At 39.5% G+C, this 16,666-nt stretch overlaps 1 protein-coding gene across 1 annotated transcript in view; it reads left to right on the top strand.

Moving 5' to 3' along the window:
* The first annotated feature begins 12,014 nt into the window (after positions 1-12,014).
* The window catches only part of LOC127360393 (alpha-1A adrenergic receptor-like), a 15,250-nt gene continuing 10,598 nt past the window's right edge, over positions 12,015-16,666 (top strand). The window contains exons 1-3 of the mRNA XM_051394809.1: positions 12,015-12,782; positions 14,160-14,411; positions 16,072-16,465. Of these exons, the coding sequence (XP_051250769.1) occupies positions 12,465-12,782; positions 14,160-14,411; positions 16,072-16,465 (964 nt within the window). The 5' untranslated portion in view covers positions 12,015-12,464. The remainder of the gene's footprint in view (positions 12,783-14,159; positions 14,412-16,071; positions 16,466-16,666) is intronic.

Genomic DNA, 16,666 nt, shown 5'->3' with positions numbered 1-16,666 from the left:
AACACAAGTTGTAAAACCTACATTAATCTATATACATTGATGTGTTTGTGTGTCTGCAGGTGTTTGCTGAGCTCACAGAACTCCATTATTACAAATGTAAAGCTACGTAATCAGTTCTACTGTGAGATTGACAGATACACACCTCAACTGATTGCCCTGTACAGAGAGACGGACAGGCAAGACAGCAGAGGCACTCCGAGAGATCTTCAGGATTTATGACCGCCATGTGAGTTTAAGATTAACTTTGCTGTGAGCACAATGATGGTTATTCATGATCATTTTATGATTATGTAAGTTGAACTGGCTTGATGTGCTGGTAAATATTTCTATAATGATTATTATGTTTTGGTTGTCAATCTAGGAACAACATGATGTAAACATGAGATGCAGTCTGGCCCTTCGTGCCCTCCCGGTGTACCTAAGAGAGGATGACTATGAGTTCTTCAAGAACTGGAATGTAAGTATTTAGTGCTCTCAGAGAAATGTCAATATCAATGACATGTACCATGAAATATAGTATGGAAACCAACTTTAACGCCTCTTTTCAGGTTAAAGTCAATGGATAGGTTGTTTTTCTCTCAGTATAATGCTAAAATGTGGTATGTACAATGAAAGAGTGATTGGGGACCTCCTCTTCAAATAAGAGAGAAATCCACAGTTCTCGTTTCATGCAAATCTCTTTATGTAAGTGTGTTTGAATCCAATATGAGTCTTCAGCTGTCTGAGTTAGAATGATGTTGACATTGTTAATGATACATGACTTTAAACCTTTTTACTGGAATTCTCCTCGTCATTGGATTGTTTGTATTTTGCAGAGAGAAGATGAGCCAGATGTTGCTGACACTCCTGTGGGTCTCCTTACTGTGGTCACTGACAACACAACTCATTGCAGCCCCAAGAGCATTTCTGTGGACATCGAAGATGAAATTGTTGTGAGTGATCTCCCTAGGTTGACTGATGTTAAGTTTTTAGATAACTGTTCAGATAAATAATTCAGGCTGTGTCATTTTGTTTTATTTTCTCATCTTAATGGCATTACTAGAGATTTAGAAGAAATCTCTAGCAATGCCAACCAATGCTAACACTATTGATCAGCCCAGGTTTTTGTACTGAACATCTTGTGGGAAACGACTGTTCAATTCATGCACTATACATGTTTAATGTTCTGTTGCCTAATGCCTACCTTGATGCACTACCTTGATGTTGCCAGTTGAAGTATGGCACAGTAGAAACCAGTACTTTATTTGAATGTTTTATTTTAAAAAAGTGAGTTGCAGCCTTCAAGGTACAGTAAGTGCCAAAACGTTTTTAAACAGTGTTAAATGGCTCCACATTCTAATAGTTGTCATTGCTGTTGAGGATGGATTATACTTAGAATCTTATTGAATTTGATCATGAATCCTTTGTGAGTTTTTATCATAATGTTTACTGAATAATGTGAGATGGAGACCCAAAATACTGAATCTACCCTCTGTAGCAATGACCACTATCAGAATATGGAACTATTAAGACTTAATGTACTTTAAAACACATTTTGTTTTTCTGAGTCATTTCCTTTTCCTTTTGTTTTAATTTATGACAAGCACTTTGTTTTCACTGAGCTCTTTTGCTTCGTGCCTTTTAAAAAGCACATTGTGTTGAATAAAAAAAGTTGTTAAATTGTCACTGTGGTGTCTCTTTCATGTTTTCTAACATTATGAGCTGATTATAATTGTGTAGTGGGCCGACATCAGTATTTCAGTTTAGAATTAATTTTGAGTGCTTGTCCAACATTATGAGTTGAAGAATATTGAAAATTTTGAGTGTATTACTCACTAATTATAAGTTGAGGAATATCAATATTTATAAGATAACACTGAGATAATTTAAGGCAACTGTAAATCTAATTTTTATTGTATGTAAACTTAAAAGGGTTTACAGTGCAGTTGGTTTGTGGACAGTCATGGCTAAGACAAAGGAGTTCACTGAGGACCTGCCGCTGCGCATTGTGGCTACTCACAAGTCAGGAAAGGACTATAAGGCCATATCTATTCGTTTCAAGTTCCAGTGGCTACAGTGCAAAGTATCATTAAAAAATAGAGGAATATAAAGTATATAGGAGAAGCCTTCAACCCTAGGAACACCATCCCCACTGTCAAACATGGTGGTGGGAACCTAATGCTTTGGGGGTGTTTTTCAGCCAATGGACCAGGAAACCTAATCACAGTAAACGGCACCATGAAAAAAGAGCAATACATCAAGATTGTCAACAACAACATCATCAGGCAGTCTGCAGAGAAACTTGGCCTTGGGGACCAGTGGACATTTCAGCACGACAACAACGTTTTGCAGTGGCCCAGCCAGAGTCCTGACTTGAGAATCTGTGGAGGGAGCTAAAGATCAGGGTGATGGCAGGGAGACCCTCCAACCTGAAAGAGTTGGAGCCCATCTCTAAAGATGAATGGGCAAAAATACCAGTGGAGACTGAAGCTGGTCAGCAACTATAGGAAGCGTTTGATTGCTGTAATAGCCAATAAAGGCTTTTCTATTGATTATTGAGAAGGTATGAATCATTTTGGATGTGCCACTTTTTGTTGAAATGTAAATAAAAGCTGAGAAATAATGTTTTCCACAATGATGCCTCTTGTACATCGTCTTATTATCTTCTGGGAGACGCCTGTGTCATTTCCAATCAAGAAAAAACATGCTGGTTGAATAAAAGTAACTTTAAGTCAAAATTTGCCAGGGCTATGAATAATTTCAGGCTTGACTGTAGATATATTTTTATATCCCCAGGAGGAGTGCCAGGTTTTTCAAATAGTGGCTGAAGTGATGGTTGTAATTCAGATAAAAATAATAAGACCCATCTGCTGTAAAGGTAAGTCTGATTATTTGTATTATAGAGTTCACCTGTATTTATAGATCATTGTTTTACAGTGTAAATATCTTTAATTAAACATTAAAAAGACAAAAAATGATGATGATGTCAAATTAAAGCTAAAAACTGTATTTAATTACAGAAAATTACTGTATTTTTACGAGTTATTGTACTGTGTTTCTTTGGCAGCTGCTGGAATATTAACTTTTTTACAGTGAAGGCTAGCGTTGCTAGGCAACTAAGGTATCGCAGGTGATGGATACGCACAACTCCGACAGCCCTGGAAGGACTCGTGGCGTTCCCGGTCGCTCAGCCGTCCACAGAGAGGAAGGTTTGTTTCCTCCTTCAGGTTCAATTAAACAACCGCTTTTATTCTGAAGGTCTCATCTGAACTTCCTCCTCCACATGGTATCTTATGTTCCACACACTTACAGTACGGAGGGTTCCTGTCTCTGTGTGCACTGAAGGTTTCATGTTACTGATGTGAAATGAGTCTGACTGATGGAACTCTTCCACCAGGTTACACTCGCTGTAAATGAAACTGCAGCTCGTAGTCTCACTCAGGTTTACAGCTCCTGGTCCGTCCTCCCCCCCCTCTGTCTGTCTGTCTGTGTCTGTGTCTCTTTCTGTGTCTCTGTCTGTCTGTCTGTCTGTGTGTCTGTCTGTCTGTGTCTCTGTCTGTGTCTCTGTCTGTCTGTGTCTCTGTCTGTCTGTCTGTCTGTCTGTGTCTCTGTCTGTGTCTCTGTCTGTCTGTCTGTCTGTCTGTCTGTCTGTCAGAGGGATCAACCAGTATGTGTTGATTGTTCAAACTCTGATGAAAAATGGAGCCACTGTAAAGTTCTCAAACGTCTCAGTGGAGATTAAAAATAGTCATAAAGACACACACACACACACACACACACACACACTGAAACACACACACACACACACACACAAACACACTGTAACACACACACACACATACAGAAACACACACACACACACTCGATGTCTTTTTAAGGAAAGAAAGCTGATGAAGGATTCACTGATTCATCGTCTGCTGTCAGACTCCAGCTGGACATCATCTTCATCGTCTTCATCACTGAATCTGTCTTCTTCTGTTCCTCTGAGTCATCACTTACATAAAGAGACTGTTTATATCTTCACTCATCAAACTCTTATCTTAGCTTAGCTTATCCATATCTTATCAATACGTTACCAATACGTTATCAATACGTCACCAATACGTTATCAATACGTTATCAATACTTTATCAATACGTTACCAATACGTTACCAATACGTTATCAATACGTTATCAATACGTTATCAATACTTTATCAATACGTTACCAATACGTTACCAATACGTTATCAATACTTTATCAATACGTTACCAATACGTTACCAATACGTTATCAATACTTTATCAATACGTTACCAATACGTTATCAATACGTTATCAATACGTTACCAATACATTATCAATACGTTATCAATACGTTATCAATACGTTACCAATACATTATCAATGCGTTATCAATACATTATCAATACGTTATCAATACGTTACCAATACGTTACCAATACGTCACCAATACTTTATCAATACGTTACCAATACGTTACCAATACGTTACCAATACGTTATCAATCATTTGATGAAACCAGAGTAAAACCAGTGACATAAAAGTTAGCTTAGCTACGTTAGCATAGCATTACCTGTTCGACCTCTGCCCTCGTTTCTAAAGCAGATCAATTAAACTGTAATCGACTTCTGTGTCAGCTGATATTATCAATCAGGGTTTATATTTCACTTCCTGTATTCAGTGCGTCCAACTCTTCCTCAATTCCACTTCCTCTTCCTCTTCCTCTTCCTCACTGCGTCAGTGTGAGCAGATTGTGTCTGTAGACTGAAACAATCAGAAAATAAAAGTTTTACTTCCTTAAAACAGCCGTTTTTTGAATGGAGTTTGGTGTGACAGTGAATATAACTCAGATATTCCTGAAGTTCCCCAGCGACCAGTTTTCTCCCAGGATTCCTGTCTGTGACCCGGTCGGTTTATCTTCTCTGTCACACAAAAATGGAAGAAATGTGATCCATTAAAATGCTGAAAGAAGCAGCTGAAGTTGTCGAGTTGCACAACAAACTGTTTGTTTTCACAGAGCGTCACTTTAAAACATACGGAAGATCACTTCTGACAAGAAAAGAAAAACAACTGTGTGGAAAGTTCTGCACGAACAAAAATAAGTCACATTTCTGGAATAAAACAAGTCTGAATTATGACGCAAGAGAAATTATGAGATGGAAAATGTTTCTTATTATGTCAGAATTATAAGAATTATAATTTTAGTTAAACTTATTTTATTATTTTGATGTGAAATAAGTTAAAATTATACCAAATTAGAAATAATAAATAAATAGTTCTGCATAAACAAAACAAAAACTCATATTTGGAATTACTGTTTGAAAATCTTTGTTCAAACTTTTAGGATAAAAAGTCAAAAATATGAGATAAAATTGTGTCTGAATTATAATGTTCTTATTTTTATTTATTTTGACAACAAGAAAAGAAAAAAATACGTAATAGTTGTTAAAATAAAACATCAAATCTTCAGGAATTTTAAATGTTGTTATTAGTTTAGTTTTTCATTTTGATGTACTGACATAAATTAAAATATTAATGCATGAAAATAAAGAAATATGAATAAAACATTTGATTTCATGTGTGAATTTATTAAAAGTATGAATTTATCTTTTAAAAAGATAAAAATAATTATGGCTTAAGAAAGATGAAAAATGTTATTATTATTATTATTACGTCACAATTATGAAACAAATTCAAAATTTCCTGAAATTTAAAATGTAGTTTCTTAGTTTGTTATTTTTATGTCTTAAAAGAATTAAAAGAAAACAAACTCACATTTTGTCCTTTTATGTCGTAACTATTGTTTTAATTTTGATCATGTACAACTATTCCTTTTTCATTAAATTTTCCCGGCAAGATTTGTCTTCCATACATTTCTGGTTCGGCGCTGAAGCTTCAGATTTCTGTGTTTTTAAAACCTAATTTTATATTTATATGATATTTAAAACATCATTTTGTAAAAAATATACTCTATATTTATGTTATATTTTAAATTATATAATTTTTAAAAAACACCTAATTTTTTAAAGGTTTTATGTTTAACAAGATCATTTTTAAAAAGTTATATATTTAAAAACTTAATTTTAAATAACGTTTTTTATTTAATTTAGAACTGATGGTAGTAAAAGGGTCACACAGCCAGGTGTGTGTGTGTGTGTGTGTGTGTGTGTGTGTGTGTGACCTTTGACCTCCTGCAGCAGTCTCCATAGAAGGAGCCGCCCTGCTGGAGGATTAGTTTGGTTTTATGGAGACAGAATAATTTATCTGCTTGTTGGAGGAAAAGCTGCCGTCTGCGGTCTAAAAACAGCAGAAGAAGGAATGAGCTTAGCTGTGATTCTTTATTCAGTGTTTTAATGGTTTTAATGGATTCTGATGAGGCAGATATGGAACATTTTTAGTTAAAGATGTTTTTATGATTTTAAAGTGTAAACAGTGAATCTGCGGCAGAAACTCTCGCAGACTCTGAACAAACTCAGAAGTTATTTGTCGTGTTTCCTCTCGGGGGCAGTTTGTCCTCCTCCGCTCCAGCTGGAGCTGAGTTATGGTGGCGAGCAGCAGCCGCTCGTACAGCTGGTGGGAGTTCACTGCTGATGGATGGACGGAGGAAGAGGAGGAAGAGGAGGAAGAGGGAGTATTACACTGTCTGTCGTCCTCGCTGTGTTTTATTATTTAACCCTTTAAATTCCTGCTGGATATTTTCAGTTCCTTCAGTTCCAGATCGTCTATTGATCAATAATTTAATTTATACAGAACCTATAATAATAATAACAACAACAATAATAACAAGGATAATAATAATAATAACGATAATAATAACAACAATAATAATAACAATAATATTAATAACAATAATAATAATAACAAGGATAATAACAATAATAATAACAATAATAACGATAATAATAACAATAACAACAACAATAATAATAATAATAATAACGATAATAATAACAAGGATAATAATAATAATAACTTCATTTAAGTTCCTCTTAAAACAGTTTAAAAAGTAATGAATAATAATAAATAATGTAAAACTTTATTAACTTTAACACTAACGGTGGTTAGCTTAGCATCAACACAGCTGCTAACACAAAACAACGGCTTTCTGTCGTCGGGGACTATTTTATAATATTAGCAGCATTTCTTAAGAACTACAGTGGGAGGGGGCGGCCACGTCACTCTGCTCCCTGCCCTGGTGCATTGTGGGTAACTGCTGGTGTTTTATTTCACTTGAACTCTTAAACTGCAGCTCTTCGTCCGTCTAAGTGTCAACAACAACAAATCACAACTTGTGATGAGCACTTTAAGGCCACCGTACAATAATAATAATATAACCTCTGAAGAAGAAGAAGGTCTTTAATGTCACATTAAAGGTAATAAAATAACAAAAACATAAAACAATACACTGAATGATTGTATGGAAGCTCAAAGAAATATAGATTAAATATTACAAATGATTAAAATGATTAAAATGAAATACTGAATAATATATATATTATTGATTTTATAATTATTTATAATTCTGAAATTTACAGTTTTTTATGACTTGTGATTTGTTTGGGGCAGAAAAGGTCTTCCGTACAGAAGAGTGAAGGATGTGAGGAACTCAAAAACAAGGACTCAATAAAAGTTAATAACATTAAACAATAATAAAGCAGCAGAGGAATCTGAACATCATGTGCTTCACATTTATTGAACTGCAGCAGATTTACAGTGAAACAGAAACTGATCAGTGATTGATTACCACAGATAATCTGATCCAGAGCTGAACGCAGCACACACACACTGTATAATGTCTCTGTATACTCAGTGTTTTGATCAGTGTATTGATCAGTGAATAGGTTGTAGTGTAGCTTTGTCCCTCTGCTGTCTGTGGACTGATCTCTATGTGTCTCTATGTAGGATGAGGGTCAAAGAGTCCAACACAGAGTCCACAACACAGAGTCCAACACAGAGTCCACAACACAGAGTCCACAACACAGAGTCCAACACAGAGTCCACAACACAGAGTCCACAACACAGAGTCCACAACACAGAGTCCAACACAGAGTCCACAACACAGAGTCCACAACACAGAGTCCAACACAGAGTCCAAACACAGAGTCCAACACAGAGTCCAACACAGAGTCCACAACACAGAGTCCAACACAGAGTCCACAACACAGAGTCCAACACAGAGTCCAACACAGAGTCCACAACACAGAGTCCAACACAGAGTCCACAACACAGAGTCCACAACACAGAGTCCACAACACAGAGTCCACAAACACAACACAGAGTCCACAACACAGAGTCCAACACAGAGTCCAAACACAGAGTCCACAACACAGAGTCCAACACAGAGTCCACAACACAGAGTCCAACACAGAGTCCACAACACAGAGTCCCCAACACAGAGTCCAAACACAGAGTCCAACACAGAGTCCACAACACAGAGTCCAACACAGAGTCCAACACAGAGTCCCCAACACAGAGTCCAACACAGAGTCCAACACAGAGTCCACAACACAGAGTCCAACACAGAGTCCACAACACAGAGTCCAACACAGAGTCCACAACACAGAGTCCAACACAGAGTCCACAACACAGAGTCCACAACACAGAGTCCACAACACAGAGTCCAACACAGAGTCCAACAGGGAGTCCACAACACAGAGTCCAACAGGGAGTCCACAACACAGAGTCCAACACAGAGTCCACAACACAGAGTCCAACACAGAGTCCACAACACAGAGTCCAACACAGAGTCCACAACACAGAGTCCAACACAGAGTCCACAACACAGAGTCCACAACACAGAGTCCAACACAGAGTCCACAACACAGAGTCCAACACAGAGTCCACAACACAGAGTCCAACACAGAGTCCAACACAGAGTCCACAACACAGAGTCCACAACACAGAGTCCAACACAGAGTCCACAACACAGAGTCCAACACAGAGTCCACAACACAGAGTCCACAACACAGAGTCCAACACAGAGTCCAACACAGAGTCCAACACAGAGTCCACAACACAGAGTCCACAACACAGAGTCCAACACAGAGTCCACAACACAGAGTCCACAACACAGAGTCCACAACACAGAGTCCAACACAGAGTCCACAACACAGAGTCCACAACACAGAGTCCACAACACAGAGTCCAACACAGAGTCCAACGTACGAGAGCGAGCAACCGGACGCTGACTGCAGTTCCCTGAACGTCCACTGGTGGCGCTGTTAAAGACAGTTTAATGACAGTAAAGGTTAGTTTCTGCTCGGGAGAGATAAAGAGTTCATGAAGAACATCGACAGTCTGATTTCATTACAGCCTCCAGAAACCATCGTTACATAACAACACATCATATGGACATTCCTCAGTTACTGCTGGGGGGGTATTTATAGCAGAGAGCAGTACGGAGTAATAATACAGAGCTTACTGAGGCAGGCCTGCTCCTGCTCCTGGTCCTGGTCCTGGTCCTGCTCCTGCTCCTACTCCTGGTCCTGCTCCTGCTCCTGGTCCAGGTCCTGCTCCTGGTCCAGGTCCTGCTCCTGGTCCAGGTCCTGCTCCTGGTCCTGGTTAGATAATAAATGTTGCTAACGTTTTTGTGTCTTTTATTTTTTAACAATCTTCAAAATGTTTGTGTCCAGTAGTTTCCCATGAGCCTCTGCTGTAGTACGGTGGCTGTGGGGGGTCACAGGAACTGAAACTCACATAATCACATATATTGATTATCTGATTAAAGGATTGATCACATTAACTCAGTTTGTTCTCCTGTAACAAACCACAATACATCAGTCCACTGATCAATCAGTCTATTAATCAATTATCTCCTTCCAATAACAACAGTGTGATATTTCAGTTATTTATATTAATAATATTATCAGTACTACGCAAACAAATAAACACCTATTAATCTATTAATAGGTGTTTATTTGTTGTTGCTGTTTGTTTGTTTATTTTGGGACGTCATAGCGACGAGTCTCCGCCCACCTGAGGATCTGCCCTCTGATTGGCTGTCGCGCTGTTCACACAATGATTATTATTATTGTTGCCGACGACGACCCAACGACCCAACGACATGGTGCACATAGCTGCTGTCTGAAAATAGACACACACACACACACACACACACACACACACACACACACTCACACACACTCACACACACACACACACACTTATATCACCTGAGACTGTCGACCTTGGCGGGGAACCACACACACACCGCTGGTTCCTCTCTGTTGGGGATGAATTTAAATGTAACACATAATATCATTAATCATCCTCTGGATCAATATTAATGTGAGTATAGTCACACCGTCAGGATTAAACGCTGTGCTTCCTGTGAGCCGTGGCGTGGCGTTGGATTGGTGTTGGATTGGCCATTTGTTTTGCTTTGAAACAGGATGTTGATCATAACTTCAGCACCAAACTTCAGTCTGATATTATTATCGTGTTCACTCGCAGCGCCCCCCCCCTGGCTACAGGAAGTTACTGGTACTGCAGTGGCTGTGAGCAGATATATGACTTTATATTAAAGTGTAATTAAACTTTATTAAAGAGGAAGAGTTCTTACAGACGACATCTTCGTCTTCAGTGTCTCGATACCACCGCTCATCTGAGTTCACGTACAAACACCTGGTGGGTTTCATTGTTCCATCGTTGCTACACACAAACAAACAAACAAACAAACAGGAGGAAATGTGTTTGTTGTTGCTGTAGTTGGGACTACTTCCAGCGGCGGATGGATCCACAGTTGGTGCTGTAGTGTGTGGCAGCAGGACGGAGTATAAATAAACTACAGTGTGTTCATGGTAACAAATAAAAAACGCCCTGAATGATCCAACTGTTTTACTTTTACATAAAGTCGATTAAAGTGACTCAATTATTCAATTAAAGCTCGCAGCCACATGACCATGAGACTGTGAATGACCTTCAATCAGCCCTCAGACGCAGAGCGTTCACACAGATTACAGAACCAATAATGTTCACCGGTTTTATAGTCGGAGGAAAAGGTTCTACTTTTACTGTCTATTGTTAAATATCAAACCTTTTGTGTCTCTGAGTTGTTTTATATACGACTTCACTGCCACTAGATTTCACACTGGAGCAAAACAACGGGCACCACGACTCACCAGACTCCATTCACAAAACCAGCAATTTAATAATAGATGTATAAAAATAAAATAGACTTTAAACAATAAAACTTCAGTCACAAACACTTTACTGCCCAACGTGAACAACTACAAACACAAACACTGCAAACTCTGTGATATAGTTCTGTGAAATGTTGTGTTTTGCACCTCAGGGCCTCCGTACTCATAATGTTTATAATATATAAGGAGAAAAAGCAAAAATTTCTATATCAAATTCTCACTGCTGAAAATTACTAGTTGAAACAGTTGAAATTTTGAATAGAAGTTTTCTATTCAATTCATGTTTGTTGCCAAGTGTTGTTATTTTTCCACCTCAGGGCCACCGTACTCTGTTGATATTGTTTATTATATTATTTTTCAACTTTAATTAACAATTTTCAGCAGCAAGAACAAAAATATATTTTCCACAAAAAGCAACCTTTTCTAGGAATACGCTCAAAAATAAGTACGGTGGCCTGGAGGGGCAAAACACAACGCATACATTTAAAAAACATAAGAACAATTATTGTTCGTTAATGTATTTTCTTAAATTTTGCTCTTGTTGATGTTGTTAATGCCATATGTTAATATTTTGTCCTTCTGGGCCACCGTACTGACTGAATGTTTATAATATGTATAATCTGAAAACTATAAATTGAAACAGATGAAAATATTATATTATTATATTAAACCATATGTTTTCTGTGTGTTTCCTGATGTTATGAGATTCTGTTGATGTGCTGATAATCATTAGCTGAAACTATGCAGTTATATTTTGCTATATTTACCCCTCGGGCCGCCGTACTGTCCAACCTGCATTAAACTCCGGCCAATAAAGTAAATTTCCATGAGAGAGAGAGAGAGAGAGAGACAGAGACAGAGAGAGAGAGAGAGAGAAAGAGAGAGAGAGAGAGAGAGAGAAAGACAGAGAGAGAGAGAAAGAGAGAGAGAGAGAGAGAGAGAGAGAGAGAGAGAGAGAGAGAGAGAGAGAGTGTCAGTGTCTCTCTACCACCGTGAGAGAAAGATGCAGCGGTTCAAACTTTCCCACATTAAACTGTTGGACCATAAAAGGACAAACGGATCTGAAGCTGCAGTTTAACCCGCAGAGGAGCTCCTGTGTCCGGCTGCAGGCTGTGCGACCGCCCGCTGGGACCCACCGGAACCGAGCTGACCCGCACCTCCACCTGCTGCTGCTGCACGAGCTCCGGCACGAGCTCCCCTCAGCCATGGGATTCACTGGAGGGCACGAGCCCGATCAATACGGCTTCTCACGGATTTATAGAAAAATACTCGGATTGTTTAAATCGCTTTAAAGAGTAAAAAAAGTAAATTAAAGAGTGAATATTAATTAAACATTAAACGATGAGTCTGTGGACTAACGGCTCCTCCGCGGATCTTTACCCCGGGACGGAGGCGCCTCTGCCGGGCTCCAACTCCTCCAGCAACCGCTCAGACGGCTCGCAGCCCCGCGCCGCCCCGTTGGACCTGAGCCGGGCGGTGCCGGTGGGCATGGTGCTCGCATCCTTCATCATGTTCGCCATCGTCGGGAACATCCTCGTCATCTTGTCGGTGGTTTGTAACCGACACCTGCGGATCCCCACCAACTACTTCATCATCAACCTGGCCATCGCCGACCTGCTGCTGGGGACCACCGTGCTGCCGGTGTCCGCCACCCTGGAGGTCAGAATATCGATCACTGATTATTGATTATTGGAGGAGGAGAACGTGCGGATTGTTGTCAGATCAGGGATGGAGAGAAAGAGAGAAAGAAAGAAAGAAAAATGGAAGTTAGTGTCGAAATTAATTGATTATTTATTTTTTTAAACAAGTATTTCACAGAGAGAGAAATACAAACCAAATACAAAGATAAAAGATCAATAAAACAGATTTTACAGGAAGAACAATGATGTTATAAAATATACTGTCAGTTAAAGTTAAACTGAAAACTAATAAAATATTTTAATAAGGAAAAAGGAATAAACACATAAAATCAACAGTATTATTAAGAAAAAGGAAATTCTTTAAATGGATTAACAACATTTAAATGTTATTGTAATTTATATTATTATATCGTATTTATTTAATAAGTGAGGTTGTAAAATATAAGAATATTTCTCTTAATGCTACTTTTAAAAAACAAAAGCAATTCATTGACTAATGAGTCATAAATAAATATTAATTTGTATTACGAATGAAATAAATTAACAATAACATTTGTAAAATGTTTTAATTAATTAGGTGTCTTTAAGTCTCTTGAAAAGCACTTTTTAAGTTAAATGTATAATTAGGATTATTATTATTAATTCTAAAATTATTATTTAATTTTAATGAAGATCAATATAAGCAGCTAATTTACACACACACACACACACACATATATATAAAGAATATATAATAATAATATATAAGTCTTCCTAGTCAATTATCAATAATTAATTAATAATTAATAACTATAACTATAATCACTAATCCAACTGTGATGACAATAAATTACAATCAATAAAAACGTTATTGAAACAATATTTCTTCGTTCTAACTTAAAATATTATATTTGACCGCAGCTTGACCCAATTAATCATTAATCAATACAAGAAAATAATTAATGTTTTGGGGTTTTGTACAAAACATTTGATGAGGTTTTGACTCCAGATTAAATTTTTTCAGTTTTGTGACGTTTTATGAATTAAATGCCTTTTTCACAGCGGCCATTTTGACTTGTAACAGTCGTGTAAACTCAGGCTCCGTTCCCTGACTCTGTCTGGGGATCGATACTGATATTGATTATTAATCAAAGAAACAGATATTTTGGAACCGATATTGCTGTTAATCAACTCAAATGGTATTTTAGATAGATCGGATCCAATAATCAATATATCCCTAGAACCTGAGTTTACCCTAATATTTCAAATGTCAGAATGGCTGCTGTGAAAAAGGCTTAATATGAGAATAAGAAATATTCCCTTAAAATAAAATTAATTTGACTTAAAACCTAAAAATAAAAGTAGTAAAGTTGAAGCAGTGAAACAGGAAGTGGACTCAGGTACTTCCTGTCTGCAGGTTCTGGATTACTGGGTGTTTGGTCGGATCTTCTGTGACATCTGGGCGGCGGTGGACGTCCTCTGCTGCACGGCGTCCATCATGTCTCTGTGCGTCATCTCCATCGACCGCTACATCGGCGTCCGCTACCCGTTGCAGTACCCGATGATTGTCACCGAGAAGCGGGCGCTGCTCGCCATGCTGGGCGTCTGGATCCTCTCCATCGTCATCTCCATCGGGCCGCTGCTGGGCTGGAAGCAGCCGCCATCGCAGGTACTACCCATCATGCACCAGTGATCACATGACATCTGACAGATGCCTTCAACACTTTATTTAATTAATTAAAGATTCTTATTTCTGCTTATTAAACCGTTAAAGTGGTTAAAGATTCCAAATTTAATCTCAGTATTTTTATTTCCTTTATAAACGAGTCATTTACCTAAAAGGGTTTTTGGTGTTAATTGATTAAAGATTTAAAGATAAACTGGTTAAAATATTGTTTTGGTGAGTTTATTTTATTTCATGTTACGATGATCTGAGAGGTAAAATAAGTCTGATGGAAAGCAATACTCATATCAAACAAAAAGAGTATAACATTAAACTGTAGCTAACAGCGCCACCAGTGTTGAATCTGTGTTGTGGACTCTGTATTGTGGACTCTGTGTTGGACTCTGTGTTGGACTCTGTGTTGGACTCTGTGTTGTGGACTCTGTGTTGGACTCTGTGTTGGACTCTGTGTTGTGGACTCTGTGTTGGACTCTGTGTTGTGGACTCTGTGTTGGACTCTGTGTTGGACTCTGTGTTGTGGACTCTGTGTTGGACTCTGTGTTGTGGACTCTGTGTTGGACTCTGTGTTGTGGACTCTGTGTTGGACTCTGTGTTGGACTCTGTGTTGTGGACTCTGTGTTGGACTCTGTGTTGTGGACTCTGTGTTGGACTCTGTGTTTTGGACTCTGTGTTGGACTCTGTGTTGAACTCTGTGTTGTGGACTCTGTGTTGGACTCTGTGTTGGACTCTGTGTTGTGGACTCTGTGTTGTGGACTCTGTGTTGGACTCTGTGTTGTGGACTCTGTGTTGGACTCTGTGTTGAACTCTGTGTTGTGGACTCTGTGTTGGACTCTGTGTTGGACTCTGTGTTTTGGACTCTGTGTTGGACTCTGTGTTGGACTCTGTGTTGGACTCTGTGTTGTGGACTCTGTGTTGTGGACTCTGTGTTGGACTCTGTGTTGGACTCTGTGTTGTGGACTCTGTGTTGGACTCTGTGTTGGACTCTGTGTTGTGGACTCCCTTTTGGACTCTGTGTTGGACTCTGTGTTGGACTCTGTGTTGAACTCTGTGTTGTGGACTCTGTGTTGTGGACTCTGTGTTGGACTCTGTGTTGGACTCTGTTGTGGACTCTGTTGTGGACTCTGTGTTGTGGACTCTGTGTTGGACTCTGTGTTGGACTCTGTGTTGTGGACTCTGTGTTGGACTCTGTGTTGGACTCTGTGTTTGACTCTGTGTTGTGGACTCTGTGTTGTGGACTCTGTGTTGGACTCTGTGTTGTGGACTCTGTGTTGTGGACTCTGTGTTGGACTCTGTGTTGACTCTGTGTTTGACTCTGTGTTGTGGACTCTGTGTTGTGGACTCTGTGTTGTGGACTCTGTGTTGTGGACTCTGTGTTGGACTCTGTGTTGTGGACTCTGTGTTGTGGACTCTGTGTTGTGGACTCTGTGTTGTGGACTCTGTGTTGGACTCTGTGTTGTGGACTCTGTGTTGGACTCTGTGTTGTGGACTCTGTGTTGGACTCTGTGTTGGACTCTGTGTTGTGGTGGGTGTCGGTTGTTTGTAGCCATTAGTGGACTCCATTTATAAGCTTACGTTAGCCAGTGTTGCCCACTGTTGATGTTGGAATCAGTAGTTTGAAGATGATGATCTCTTTCTCGTACTACAGGACGACACCGTCTGCCTCATCACCGAGGAACCTTTCTACGCCCTCTTCTCGTCGCTCGGCTCCTTCTACATCCCTCTCGCCGTCATCCTCGCCATGTACTGCCGCGTCTACATCGTGGCCAAACGCACCACCAAGAACCTGGAGGCCGGCATGATGAAGGAGCGGCAGCAGGACTCCAACGAGCTCACCCTGAGGATCCACTGCAGGAACCAGCAGATCCAGGAGCTGTGCCCCGCCTCCAGGGCTGCAGGGGGCGGAGCCTCGGCCGGACGCAGCACGCTCACCGTCAAACTGCTCAAGTTCTCCAGAGAGAAGAAAGCTGCCAAGACGCTGGGTGTGGTGGTGGGCATGTTCATCCTCTGCTGGCTGCCCTTCTTCCTGGCTCTGCCCATCGGTACGGTCAATCAGTGCTAATCAATGCTTCAGATAACGTAACTAATATATGATCGATTATTATTCACTCACTGTATCTGTGAGGGCGAGCAGCGGGCCACACATCTGGTTCAGATCCATTGTTTTCTTTGAACCAGCAGATAACATGACAGACCTGTCTGCCTGTCTGTCTGCCTGTCTGTCTGCCTGTCTGTCTGTCTGC

Source organism: Dicentrarchus labrax, unplaced genomic scaffold (genome assembly GCF_905237075.1).
Source record: "Dicentrarchus labrax unplaced genomic scaffold, dlabrax2021, whole genome shotgun sequence".
Taxonomy (NCBI): domain Eukaryota; kingdom Metazoa; phylum Chordata; class Actinopteri; family Moronidae; genus Dicentrarchus; species Dicentrarchus labrax.
Note: the sequence above shows the minus strand (reverse complement) of the source record. Positions and strands in the feature narration are given on the sequence as shown.